This window comes from Cavia porcellus, unplaced genomic scaffold (assembly GCF_034190915.1).
Source record: "Cavia porcellus strain 051 isolate PalLab524CR breed Dunkin Hartley unplaced genomic scaffold, mCavPor4.1 scaffold_16, whole genome shotgun sequence".
Classification (NCBI taxonomy): Eukaryota; Metazoa; Chordata; class Mammalia; order Rodentia; family Caviidae; genus Cavia; species Cavia porcellus.
In genome coordinates this window covers 48,246,975-48,261,271 of record NW_026947499.1, presented here as the reverse complement: position 1 = coordinate 48,261,271, position 14,297 = coordinate 48,246,975, and the positions used below count along the sequence as shown (strand labels likewise).

General features: G+C 44.5%; 1 protein-coding gene across 4 annotated transcripts in view; it reads left to right on the top strand.

Annotated features, from left to right (window-relative positions):
* Abcc1 (ATP binding cassette subfamily C member 1 (ABCC1 blood group)) overlaps window positions 1-14,297 on the top strand; it is a 134,067-nt gene that overhangs the window by 64,174 nt on the left and 55,596 nt on the right. For all 4 annotated transcript variants that reach the window (XM_063226623.1, XM_063226624.1, XM_063226622.1 and 1 more), the window contains exons 8-11: window positions 6,994-7,227; window positions 7,859-8,036; window positions 9,387-9,548; window positions 12,945-13,037. In XM_063226623.1, coding sequence (XP_063082693.1) covers window positions 6,994-7,227; window positions 7,859-8,036; window positions 9,387-9,548; window positions 12,945-13,037 — 667 coding nt within the window. The remainder of the gene's footprint in view (window positions 1-6,993; window positions 7,228-7,858; window positions 8,037-9,386; window positions 9,549-12,944; window positions 13,038-14,297) is intronic.

The following is a 14,297-nucleotide window of genomic DNA, read 5'->3' as shown; positions in this document are numbered from 1 at the left end:
GTGCACACTCAGAAGAGCACGCAGACCTCTGGGAGGGAGGAGCATTGTGTGGTCTTGGGTATCCTCAGGATGTGTAATCCTGCGGGTGCTTTCCTGCTGTCTGTCAGGTTGCCTGTCAGATTGTATCAGTGTGAAAAGCGCTGTGTGTGTGTCTGATGTTTAAGAGAGCTGCTGCCCACTTACTGGTGCTGCTTTCTTGTGGACAAGGAACTAGGTGAGGAGAAGGGCGGACTCAAAGTAGAAAGCAGGAAAGCAGTTTACAGGCCTGTCTATCCTTACGGCCTTCATGAGTTGTGATTTTTTTTTTTTATTGAGTTTCCTGGAAGGGAAAGAAGCGTGGGTAACCTAACAGTGGGTAATTCTTATGTCCTGAAGCCAGAGTTTTTGTTTTTCTTTTCAAGGACAGTTTTAGAATTATGATTTGTATTGTCTACCTGTTTTTTTCTATCTTCTACCTCACTAGGTGTACCTGGAAGAAAAAGCCTAATGTAGACAGGGTGCAGTACTGTCTTTGGTCTCAGCCATCCAGTAGGCCTTTGGGGTATGTCCTCCACAGATAAGGGCAGACCGTTTGTTTATTTTTTTATGCTTTGTGCAGTACTGGGGGTTGAACACAGGACCTTCACATGAAGCTACACCCCCAACCGTTTACACTTTTCGAGACAAAATCTTGCTGAGTTGCTATGTGACATGTTAGGCTTGAACTTGGACTCCTATCTCAGCCTCTCAGAGTTTTGGGGTTAGATATGTGTACCACCGTCCCTGCCTGAGACTACTGTATACTTAAATGTGTAAAAATACATACTTTGTGCAGATTTATGTCAGAAATTAGAGGTAGATTCAAGACTTTCATAATTTTGGGCCAATTTTTTGTTTGCACGAATGCCTGTTAAGATATTTGTAGCTGTTCAGTGATGCACAGAGGACAGGACAGAAAGACACAAGGCTGGCATCTGGGCTTAGTCATGACAGCTGGAGAATTTGAATTTGGAAAACAAGGCTTCTTGAGAACCTCTGATTTTGAGGTCTAGGAGAAAAAGCCTCCATCTTGAGTCATTTGTATTTGTTACAGAATTTAAATGTACCACCACACTTTCCTTGGTTGGGATTATAAGGGAAATGATCTTTCCCAGTTACCCTTCCCGAAATTATCTTGTTAGCACTAAGAAGAGCACAAGTGTACATTCAGCTTATAAAACAGCTCTCTGCAGTTGCAGGTCAGCCCTCCCCTTCTAGGATATAGTAGGAACTGTGGGACAGAGACCAGGCTCAGAGCACGTTCAGAATTGCATGACACCGAGACCTTGCTAAGTTTTGGATTTTGCCCGTGCAAAATCGTGAATGAGTTTATTTTTCAAATGACAAAACCATTGGGCACTCCTTATCTGGCTCCTTGGTTGAAGCCAAGTCAACAAAATTACAACAGTTTAGCAATGTAGTTGGCTCTGTTTACTGTTTTAGAATTAAATGTAATGCTTCATTGCATAAAATAGAGTTAAGTTTCCCAACGATCCTAGCAGAAGAGGCTGATTTTATAGATAGACAAGAGCTGACGAGAAGGCAGAAAGAACACAAAACAGAGGCTGAACATTTCAAAATGACTTCCTTTCTACAGCAGGAACAGGGAGACCACACAGTAGAAAAATAGCTGATTAGTTAACACCAGGTTACTTTAGGTTATCTTTTTCCAGTGTGAGAGTGAAGACAGAGGGGACTTCCTTATGCCAGTCTAACCTGGCCTGTTCAGGAACTCTTCTCCCGCCTAATTCTGATTTCAGGGAAAGTCACACACATAGTTTTGGCCCGCTGACATGGAGCTTCAGGGCCAGTGACTCCATGGGGAGTTTCCGTGTGTTGATTTCTAGTTTGTTTTTAGTTTGTTCTGGTCAGTTGGGGCCAGTGCAGGAGCTTAGTCCAAAACAGTGGTCCCCTGTGATTTTTTTTTTTTTAAAGCGTCTTCCAGTTTTCAGAGGGCTGCCTCACTTCTTTCCAAAACCTTTAACTCGGACCACCTCTAGGCCTTGCTCCTCCGCTCTTTCTGCCTGGAAGCCCTTTCCCTCCTCCCCGCACCTGTTCTCTCATTTTGCAGCTCTCACTTTAAATGTCACTTCCTCTAAGCAGCCCCGATGGTGGCAGCTCACACACTGGACTGCTTCTCTCCTGAGGCTCTTTGACCTTAGAGATCTCCTTGGTGCCTGGCCCAGAGCAGGTGTTCTGTCTGTGTTGGTGGACAAGTGGCCAATTGCCACTGTTGCCTGTGTTGAAATGGGTGAGGTTGGCAAGTCCCTTTCCCCTTCCTACCCCGGTCTCTTAGCTTCTCTGATTCCTGGTTCTAGGCAGTTTCTCCCAGCTCAGACCTTTCCTGTCCCACCTTCCTGACTTCTCCCACTTGTGCTCAAGCTCTGCTCGCCTCTTTCCCATCTGAGAGCCCCCTCCTCCTCCCCTTCCCTTTCTCCTAGTTTGCTGGATATTTTCCGTTCCTGACTCAGCCTTCTCTGATCACTTCCACTCCACTTGACTTCCTCTACTCAGGCCTGGGCCTTCCTCCTCCCTGCTTGCCAGAGACCTGTCCCTGAGAACAGCACAGGGTCAGGGCAGCCCGTACCCCACAAGGCCAGGGCCTCACTCAGGAAGTGATATGGAGCCTCTCCCTTCCTCCTTGCTCTGCAGGCCTGTGTGGGTGAAAAGAAAGTGTACTAAACATCCCAGGCAGAAGTAGCTTCAAAGGAGCAAGATATAGTGTCCAGGGAAGGACTTTAGGGAAGACCATGGCAACATGAAAACTGGAAATAATCCTTGTGATCAGAGAAATAAACCCCTTCTCTCCAAAGATGCCTACCGCCTGGTCTCCACAATCTGGGAGCGGGTCATCTTCCCTAGTAAAATGTGTGTAGTTGTGATTAAGAGTTTGAAGATGGGATTATATTCTGGATCATCTAGGCAAGGCCTCATGTGACCGCAGGCCGCTGTTTCAGAGCGTGATGTGATTAGAGAGAAGGTTCATGCCAGCAGCAGTCTTGAACCAAGGTACCAGAGACCTCTAGACGCTGCAAAGGGAGAGGGAACAGATTCTCCCCTTATGCCACTGGAAGGAACAACGCTGTGGGTCCACTTGAGTTTCAGGCTTCCAGAAGTGTAGGATGATTTGGACGAGGGATTGTACTGCTCTGACCACATTTGAGAAAAGAACTAAGGCATATTAGTGCCTGTTGCTACGTAACAAATTACTCCAAATGTAGCAGCTTAAAATAATAATGATGATCCTGGACTGGTGTGATTTTTCTGGGCCTTGGAATGGCTTAGCCAGCAGTTCTGGACTAGGGTCCCATGGAGTCATCTTGGGCTACTACTCTGACAACTTGGCAGGCACTGCAGGATCTATTTCCAGGTCGCACACAGTTGTGACGTAGGCTGGCTCTTCTCAAGATCAAACCAGGGAACTTCTCTCCAGGACTGATTGTCCTTAGTAGTTGACCTTGTCCAGAGTGACCAAAAAGAGGCAAGATGGAAGCCACTGTTTTTCGTCCCTCAGCCCGCCCGCCCTCCTCATGGTATTGTGCTCTGAGCAGGGAGGGACTCCACGGGGCATAAGTCCCACGAGGTGGGGATTGGTTGTCACAGCCCTGCTCTGAGGCTGCCCGCCCTGATGTTTAGGGTGGTAACACACAGTAAGTAGGACCTCACTAGCATCTTGCACTGTCAGTCTCTGTGACTTGGACAAGCATTGTGACCTCTCTCAACCTCAGCTTGTACTTAAGCAGATTAGATTTTGCCATGTTTCTAGTTCTTGTCTGTCCCTAATGTAAAATAACCTTCTATTGTGCTGACTGGCATTCTAAAGAAATGTCTGAATAATATAAAGACTTAACGATGCTTCTTGACTTGGTCCTGATAAATCCATTGTGAGTCCTGATAAATCCATTGTTTAAAATATCAAAAATGCATTTGATACATACCCATTTTTTTCCCTTTTTTGCATAGTACTGGATATTGAACCCAGGGCCTTCATACTGAGCTTATTCTCAGCCCTTAAATTTTTTTTCAATTTTGAGATAGGATCTCACTAGATTGCTAAGTTGTCCAGGCTGCACTTGAACTTGTGATCCTCCTGCCTCAGCCTCCCAGAGTGCTGGGACTACAAGTGTGCAACATCATTCCTGGCTATACCCATGTTTATAGCAGGACAGTTCACTGTTGCTAAAACCCTGAAAACAGCCTAGATGCCTGTCAAGAAATGACTGGCTTAAAAAAAAAAACAAAAAAGAGTGATATATACACATGATGCAGTTTCAGCCAATAAAAAAAGTGAAGTCGAGTCACTTGCAGAAAAATGGATGGAATTCGAGACCAACCCTCCAAGAGAAGTAAGGCCAGATCCAAAAGTTAGAGATCTCTTATATGAGAAACCTAAACTATAGCTATAAGAGAGAATAAAGTAAAGGAGAGATGATAGGGAGCTAGAAGGTAGATTCTTGGAGATAGGGAAGAGAGAGGAAAAAGAAAGAAGAGTAAAGGGATGGAAAATGATCAAGAGAAGTTTTGTGCATGTACTGAGTCCCCATTAAAAGCATCACTATTGTGTATAAAAACATGCACTCATTACAGACCACGGTTCACACACCTTCCCACCTGGCTTCGTAGCTTAGCAACACCGTGTGCTGTGGGGTGCCAGTTGTTTCGTGTGGCTGCCCAGGACCTCAGGACTGCTGCCCAGCACCATGAGAGAGGACCACAGAGCATATCACTAATCTGTAAAAAGATGGCAATTCAGAATTTGACGTCTACTTTTGCCAAATGCTTTCATACCATCACAAAGCTGGACCACGCTCAGTCTAACCATTGTAAGGTGGAGACCAGCTGACCGTGTGTTCTTGATGACAGCTTTGTAGAGATGTAATTCATATATCCCACATTAAAAATGTGCTGTTTGGTGGTGTTTGTAGTATCTCCTCCAAGTTACATGGCCTTCACTGCGATCAATTTTAGAACATTTTCCTTTTCTGCCCCTGAAAGAAGCTTCATAATTTTAGCTTCCATCTCTTAATCTCCTAATCTTTCCAGCCCCAGTAATTAAACAACCTGTCATTTATCCTTTTTCTGTATAGATTTGCCCATTCTGGACATTTCGTGGACCTGGAATCAGTATGCAGCTTTTCGTATCACTTAGTGTGATGTCAGGATGCATCCGTGTCATGGCACGTGGCCATGCTTCATTTGTTTCTGAGGCCAGTTAATATTCCACTGTGCAGATCTGCCACATTCTGCTTATTCAGTCATCAATTAATAGACCACAGGTTTTTCCATCTTTTAGGGATTATGAATATTACTGCTATAAAAATCCAAGTACAAAGTTTTAGGTGTATATGTGTCTTCATTTCTCTAAGGTTATATAAAGAGTAACATAGTATTTCTGTGTTTAACATTTTAGGAACGCACTTGTCTGTTTTCTGTGGGTTTTTTTGTTTTGTGGGGGTAGTATTTTTAAGATAGGATTTTGCTGTGCAATTGGCTGGCTTTGAATTCACTTAGTAACCAAGGCTGACCTCGAACTCAGAGTGATCCTCCTGCCTCAGCCTCCCAAGTGCTGGGATTAGAGACTGTTTTTTTGAATGACAGCATGATTTTGCATTCCTGCTGACAGTGTGTGAGTGTTATTTCCCTATGTCCTTGTGCTTTTTGCTATCTGACTTTTTGATTATAGCCGACTTAGTAGGTGTGAAATGGTATCTCACTATGGTTTTGATTTGCATTTCCCTGATGACTAATGATGTTGAGCAATATTTCATGTGCTTATCAGTATGTCTTCTTAGGAGAACTTTCTTCATATCTTTTGTTCTTTTTTAGATTGGTTGCCTTTTTCTTAGAGAATGATAAACATTCTTTGTGTGTCCTAGATATAAGTTCTTGACTTGCAGTTATTTTCTCCCAAGGTTGCTTGTCTTTCCCTTTCCTGATAGTGTCTTTTCAAGCACAAAAGCATTTTATTTTGATGAAATTTAAATTATCTATTGGGCAGTAGATTATCTGTTGAGTAATTTCTTTTGTTCCTTGTGCTTCTTCACATATCACAACCAAGACTATTGCCAAATTTAAGGGTGTAACAATTTAACCTTTGCTTCTGCCTAAGGATTTTACAGTTTTTAGCTTTTAATTTAAGTCTGATCCATTATGAATTAGTTTTCATATATGATGTAACATCAGGGTTGAAGCTCATTCAGTTGCATGTGGCTGTTCACTTTCCCAACATCAATTTTTGAAGAGACAGTTTTGTCTATAATGCATGGTCTTCACATTCTTGCAAAAAATCAGTCAGGTTTATTTCTGAACTCTTAATTCAGGGATCTTTCTGTGCCTGTTCCTCTTCCTGTGCCAGTCCTGATACCTGTCATTTTGTAGGAAGTTTTGAAATTGGGAAGTGTGATTCTCAATTGCATTTTCTCTTTCAGAACTGGTTTTTTTTTTTTTTGTCTTTTTCCTTTTTATCGGTACCGGGGATCGAACTCACAACTGCCTGCTTGCAAGGCAGGCGCTTATGCCACTGAGCTAAACCTCCAGCCCCTTTCAGAACTGTTTTGGCTATGTAGGATCCCTTGAATTTCCATATGAATTTTAGAACTTGGTGTGTCCATTTGTACCAGCAGCCAGCTAGGGTTCCACTAGGGATTGTGTTGCTTCTGTTGTTAAGTTTGTGGCTGGTATTGTCAACCCTTCATATATATTAACTCATTCGCAAGCACCCTGTGATGTGAGTCCTACTTCTGTCCCTGTTTTATAGATGAGCAAACTAGGTATAGAGAAGTTGAGTGACTTGCCTAAATCCCCACAGCTGACAAGGGTCCCACCCCGGATCTGAGCCCCTGGCACCTGGGTCCAGGTTCCTGCTGCTGTCCTTAGCAGCCTCTCCATGGTGATTTGTCTCAGGCCTTGCTTGTCCCTCAGGCACTGGGCTGCCTGCGGTGGGTCTCACACCCTCTCCCTGTCCTTGTGTTGCAGGCAGTCAGTGAAGATGGTGTATGCCTCCTCCAAGGATGCCGCCAAGCCCAAGGGGAGTTCCAAAGTGGATGTGAATGAGGAGGCTGAGGCTCTGATTGTCAAGTCTCCCCGGAAGGAGCGGGACCCCTCCCTGTTTAAAGTGTTATACAAGACCTTTGGGCCCTACTTCCTCATGAGCTTCTTATTTAAAGCCCTTCATGACCTGATGATGTTTGCTGGGCCAGAGATCTTAAAGTAAGAGCTCTTCCCTTCCCCAAAGCTCCTCTTCATTTCCCTGGTTTGACCTCTTACTTGCTTGGTTATTTGTAACCTTAGGGTCATGCAGTGTGCTGATGGGCATTCATAGCCAAGCCTCTCTGTCTTTCCCCATTTTGCTTAACTGCTGTTTGCATTAAAGCCATTTTATTCTACATGCAGCAGAAACCTACTTAATCTAAAATGGGAGGCAATGGGATTGTCTTGGCAAGCCAAGAGCAAGGAGATGCAGCTCTTGTGGAAAAAAAACTGCAGAGGGTCTAGGAAATCAGAAAGGAGTTGCTTCTCTTCTTCCCTCTGTCTCTCTGGGCCCTCATTTTCATTCCCTTTCCCCGCTTTTCTCTGTCTCTGTGTTCTCTATTTGGTCACCTCTGGGTAACTTGGTGGTGAGACATATCCTTGTAGCCAATGTAAGGATCACAAGGCAGAGGTTCTCGGTGAGTGGCATGGACCCTTTGCAAGGTCAGATGGCCACTGTGGGATCCCATTTTCACCTGTGAGGTTGAAGCCCAGAGGTTCCCTTGCAAGGCAGTGCTGACCCGGAAGTACTTTTTGTGCTTGCATGGGCCCCACTGAAGTGGTTCCGAGGTCACACCTTTCCCCTTGGTAGGTTGCTTATCAACTTTGTCAATGACAAGAAGGCCCCAGACTGGCAGGGCTACTTCTACACAGCGCTGCTGTTTGTGAGCGCCTGCCTGCAGACGCTGGTGCTGCACCAGTATTTCCACATCTGCTTCGTCAGTGGCATGAGGATCAAGACTGCTGTCATCGGGGCTGTCTATCGAAAGGTAGGATCAGCTTCCACATTTCTTCTTCTGGGACTCAATTGGTCTCTCTGTGGGGATGTCTAGGCTAGTCTCTGGAGCAGGAGGATAAAGAGGGCTGGAATAACCAGGGCTAGTGAAGATGGCGACCCTTAGGCATTATCCCTTAGCAAAGCAGAATTCGAGGGTTGGGGTGTGGAATGTTGTGAGCCCACACCTCAGTCACAGGTATCTGAGTTCTTAGAGGGCTTGGTGTAGGGAAATCCAGGTTTAGATCCTTCCTCTGCTGTTAATATTCTGTGTTTGACCTGTTTTCACCATCAAATTAAACTGAGCAGAAGATACATACCCTAAACAAGATAGCACACAGTTTTACCTGTGTACACCTGACTTTTAACACATTTTTCTTTTTTGGCAGTGCTTGGATGGGTAGGCAAGCAGTCTACCACAAAGCCTGCCCTCAACCTCCACATCTAGCTTTAAAGGAATCAATTACCCCGGGGTTTTGTCATTTCTTGGCCTTCAGAGGCAAAGACAGTGCTTGGCCCATAGGTTGGGAAGAGTCCCACTGTCCTAAAGATGCAGAAGTTGAGAAGTAGGTGAGTGGGTCCCAGTCGTGTCTTTGAATTAGATTCTCATAGTCCTTGTGCCTAAGCAGCATCTGAAAACAACTGAATAAATAACCAAAGGCACACAGGTATCAGTATTTTAAAACTCTCCAACTGAGAGAGTGCAACCACATTTGAGAACTAGGGGCTTAGAGTAGGTGGCTCTGCCAGGTGTTTTGTTCCTTACAGGGATGTTTGACAATGTCTGGGGACATTTTTGGTTATCACATCTGGAGATGTAGTGGGTAGAAAGCAGGGATGCTGCTGAGCATCCTAGCATACACAGGACAACCACACAAACAGTGATCCAGCCCCAAATACTGGCAATGCCAAGATAAGTAACACTAGCCTTGACTTTTGGGTCTTTGTTGGAATGTAGAGACAATAGCATCTACATGGTCTGGCAGCTTATTAGAAATCAGAATCTCGGGCCTTGTCACAGACCTGCTGATCAGAAACTGCATGGTCGTATGCTCCTTAGGTGATGTGTGTGCATATTAAAGTGTGTGAAAAGCCTTGGGTTAGAGGGCAATTGATTTTTTTTCCACATTGAAGACTCACCACTAGAAGGCAGGGACTCTGGTTGGTAAGCATGTGACCTTAATGATGAACCAGGTTGCTGAGAAGGTAGCTAACCTGGCAGTGGGGGAGAAAAGATTCACAGTGTTATTGTGAGGAGCCTCTTTCCTCTTCAGGTTCTGGGCAGGGGAATTCTAGTACCTATCACTGCCCACACTCACCTCTTTCCTTCTCCTTTGTCCCTCAGGCCCTGGTGATCACCAATTCAGCCAGGAAGTCCTCTACGGTCGGTGAGATTGTCAACCTCATGTCTGTGGATGCCCAGAGGTTCATGGACTTGGCCACATACATTAACATGATCTGGTCAGCCCCCCTGCAAGTCATCCTCGCCCTCTACCTCCTCTGGCTGGTGTGTGTCCAGTGTCCTTCCTGTGCGCGTGTAGGGAGGGGCCACCGCACATGGGGAATGGGTGCTGAGGATGGGAGGATCTGTAGCTGGTTGGCATTTCTTTTTATTTACATTTTATTTTCTGACCCATTAACCAGTTCCTGGATGTTTTATTCTTTCCAGCAGTTGTCAGGATTCTGTTTTCTTTGGGTCATGAGGCATGGTGTTTCTTTGCACGTGTCTTTTCTTGAGTGTATCAAATTAACAATCCTACAACCCATATCCACCCTATTCCTCCCACTCTTCCCTTGCAGATGTGATTGAGACTCGTTCATTTGTCCTTAACTAATGTCTCTCGAGGGTCTGTCTATTCTAAGAGAGAGAAATCCATGTTAGCCTAAGCAAATAGAGGGGATTTTAAAGGTATTTGAAAAAGTCCAAGGATTTTCCTTGAAGCATGAGTCACTGACTAGGACAATGATAGTGAGACCCTTTTAGAGCTTTCAGTGGTAACAGCCTGCAGCACATGTGCTGTAGGTTCGCCACCACTGATACAGATCAAGCCATGTTTTAAGGACTTTCTCTGTCTCTCATTCTTTTGCTATTTCTTGGTCTCATTATCCTCTGAGTTGGCTTCATTCTCAGTGACTTCCATAACTTTGGGCTTGTACCATCTTACAAACGAGAGTCCCAAAGAAGACTAGTTCCTTGGCCTCAGCCTTGGCCCAGCAGAGTCCTGTTCTTATCCCTCAGCTTGTTGCTGTGGCCCACGAGGGACAGGTCCAAGTCAGTCAGCCTGAATCGCAAGTCTTCTCCTGTAGTAGAAGAGAGGCGGTAGTCTTGGTGTATTTCCACATGGGGCCAGACTTCTCCCAGAGTGGAAAGGTGATGAGCAGAGGGCCTCACAGCATCACACACGCCTTGTTCTTTCCCATCCCTGGCTTCTGCCCATGTCCTTCCTTTTACTGGGAATTCCTTTCCTTTTTCTCTCCCTCCCTCTCTCTCTCCCTTCCTCCCTCCCTCCTTTCCTTTCCTTTGTTCCAACTAATGAACTACTGCCCATCCTCAAGGCTGATTTTTTTTTTCTCCCTCTCAATTAGATGGATTTCCTCCTTTTTTGAATACAAATAACTATATAGGAAATTACTAGATTTTACCTTCTGAAATAGTTTCTTTGCACCCAGGAATGGTGATACACACCTATAATACCATCTCCCTAAAAAGCTGGAAGCCTGAGGAAGGAGAATGCACAAGTTCAAACCCAGTCTGGGAAACTTAGTAACTCAGCTAGACCCTGTCTCGAAATAAAAAAAAATTGGGGATGTGGTTCATGCCCCAGTACCATGGATGAATGAATGAATGAGTGAATTAAGAAACAAATGATAGTTTGTTTTTTTTTTAAGCCTGGCATTGGCTTCTTTTTTTTAAATTTTATTTTGAAAGTATACAACAGAACAAGACAGAATAATGCCAACTAAGATCGTACAGTGAAATTGGTACAGAACTTCACAGCAGATTACTGGGATAAAAGTAATAGGTATCATAGTATATTTTGTTATCTTTATAATAATTCTTTCAATCACATATGTCAAAATGAGATGCAATATAGAACACTATAGAACTTATCAAAACAGAATATTGAATAGAGCAGTACCATTAATCAGAAAAGAGCAAAACAGTAATAAAAATATTTGCCTTCAAAGAGATGGTAGAAGTAAGTCCCCGTTATTTGCTGTGGTCAGCCTCCCAGGAGACGCTCAGATTTCTGGTTCCCATTTGATAATGGGGGGACAGAAGAAGGAGGGTAGGGGAAGTGGGATATTTGACTCTAGGCTGTGCATCAGTAGGTTCACTATCGCTTAGCAGGGAGGCAGGCTGATTGCTTGGCTTCCCAGGGTCCTAAGTTCCAACATGGCGTGGATCTCAGGAGCTGCTGCTGGTTCTTCCCCTGGAAGGGCCGCAGTCTGCCACACTGCCACCCATTACCAGGGAGGGGAGGTGCTTGCTTGGCTTGCCAGTGTCCTAAGTTCCAACATGGCTGGGATCTCAGGAGCTGCTGCTGGTTCTAACAAATGATAGTTTTAAAAAAATGTTTTGTATACCCAGCATGCCACTCCTTCCTTGCCTAGTAGTAAGTAAGCTACTTGGACCGACAGACTTATGCATGTATGAACCCAGCCAGTTAAATATTGCTTTGACTATAATTTATATTTTTGTATGTAGTTTTTGCGTGTCACTGTATCCCCTAAAGTAGTCTAAATAATGGAACTTAGTAGAAAAAACACAGAATTTTATTTATTTTTTAATGCAGTGCTGGAGATTGAATACAAGGTCTCACTCATGCTAGACAAGCACTCTCTCACTGAGCTATATCCCTAACCTAGAGTATAAATAAATAATTAAATAAACAAATGTCTTTTTAGGCAGATATCTTGGGTATTTACTTCCCCAGAAAGTACCATAGGTAAAAGTACCATAGATAAACGTAATATAGATAAAAGTATTTTTGGAATGCTTTTTTGAGAATTGTCTTCAGTCAAAGAAAGGTCTTTGACACCACTCTTCTTGTTTCGAGGAAGAGTGCTTAACCTTGGCTCTGTAAACATTTGGAGTTGAATAATTCTTCATAGTGGGGATTGTCCTTCCTATTCCAGAGTAACTTAACAGTACGCTGCCTTCTCACCAGATGCCAATAGCACCCTGGCTGTAATTTATGACAGTACAGTCAACAAAGGATAAAGCGGCCAGGGCAAAGTCCAGGGAAACCAGCTCCAGGCTTCTAGACTTCCAGGGAGGGGAGTACAGGGATGCCCTTCATTCCCTAGCAACCAGCTGTGGTCATGTGTGGAGACCCCCCTCCCCCAGGATGACAGGTACACAGCACCTGGAGTTGTTGATGAGAGCTGCTCCAGCTGTGTGCTCTGCCTGGAACCTGCCGAGATCCCAGCCTCCCAGCAGGAAAGGAGAGTTCAGCATAAGGCACATCAGCTGTGCAGACAATTCAGCCCCAGGGAGCCCCCGCCCTGTACCTATTTTGTAAGTGGTGAAAACGTTCCCTAAAACCCAGGTCCCCAGTCACTGGCCCAACTTATAAGCACTTTTCAACTCCCATAAATGGTCAGGACAGGCAGATTAACTTTTTTATCCAGTATTATATTACATTTCTAAAATCTTACGGTATTAGTTGGTAAAACTCACCGAGGCCCAAGAGCTTTGGATAAGAGATCATGGACCTGCACGTTCTTGAAGGAGTAAGGAGGCTTCCAAGGCCACCAGATTTTTACTCCATCAGTAGGTAGGAAGAATGCCTCTGCCCAAAGCTCACTTGGCAGGATCTGTGTAGGGCAGGTGGCTGTGTAGAACATGAATGTCTTGTTCTTCCCTGTGTTTGAGTGGCTGTCTTCTCTCCTTCTCTAGAATCTGGGCCCTTCTGTCCTGGCCGGGGTGGCTGTGATGATCCTCATGGTTCCCTTTAACGCTGTGATGGCAATGAAGACCAAGACCTATCAGGTAGGTGCCCGTCCCTGCCAGGATCCACATAGGGCACCTGAGGCTTTTGCATGTGGGTGTTGGTCAATACCTTCTACTCTGGCCCTGTGCCCTCAGCCTCCTCTATCTGTTGAGATCACCTGGGGAACTTAGTGAATGCAGTTGCACAGGCCTCATTCCCCATTCTGCTTCTCTGAGTGCCCTGAATGGCCTGGGCATTGGACTACATTAGCATTTTCTGGGTGGCCCCACTAGCAGTCAGGTCAGGGATCCTGAGAATGTCAGACCCTGCATGACCCAGTAATCAAAATTGCAGTATTTGGGAGCTTCTGAGAATTCTGTCTTGCCACAAAATTACTTGTTTTTATATTGCTTCATTTTCAAGAGTTAAGTAAAAATTAGCATCTACTTTTTTCCCCTACAGAGCTCTTTTTATTTTCTTTCCCTGAGACAAAGTCTCAATATGTAGTTCAGGGTAGACTTGAACTCATATAGCCGAGTGGTCCTCTGCCTCAGCTTCCTGAGTGTTGGGATTATAGGTACATACCACCGTGCCTGTTTTTTCCTTTGCTGAGCTCTTACTTCATGCTGTGCATAGTGTTAACTTCTATTTTTAGAGGTACTTTGTTATTTTTTAAGTTTTTACATACTCAATAGTATAATGAGTATTTTCTCATTATAGAAAGTTTAAGTGACATAAAAGTATATAAATTGAAAGGTGATATCCCCTTTCCTACCCTCTTAACTGCTGTGAACATGTTTAAGGGAGTCCTTTGAGAACTTCAGTGTCTTTATGTACACAGCCATTGAACTCTGTGATGACTTATGCCAGGTAGGTTTGGCATGGTATTATTACCCTATATATTAGTACCCAAATGGGTCAGCATAGCAGCATGGTTTTATAATTTGGTCACATATGTCAGGGATCTTTCTGGGCTATGCCACATACTGTGAATTTATTTCCTTGAACTGGTACATGAGAGAGATAGAGCTTATTTCTCTTCTCTCTTAAGATGGATACTGTGATGTGCCTGTGAGATTCCACATGAGTGCCCTTGGCTCCACGCATGATCTGCAGGGATAGTGAACTCCAGGACATAGACTAGGTTAGGAAGAGAGGCAATTCAGCAGGCTTGGGGTCCTGTCACCTCTCATCCCCTGGATGTGTAGCTTCTTCTGCTGTGTACCTCCTGGTATCCAGGTCATGTTGCTTAAGCATGTATCATTTAGCAGGACTCAAAGCAGCTTTTTCTTTTGCGAGGGAAAGATCTTTTAGGGTGA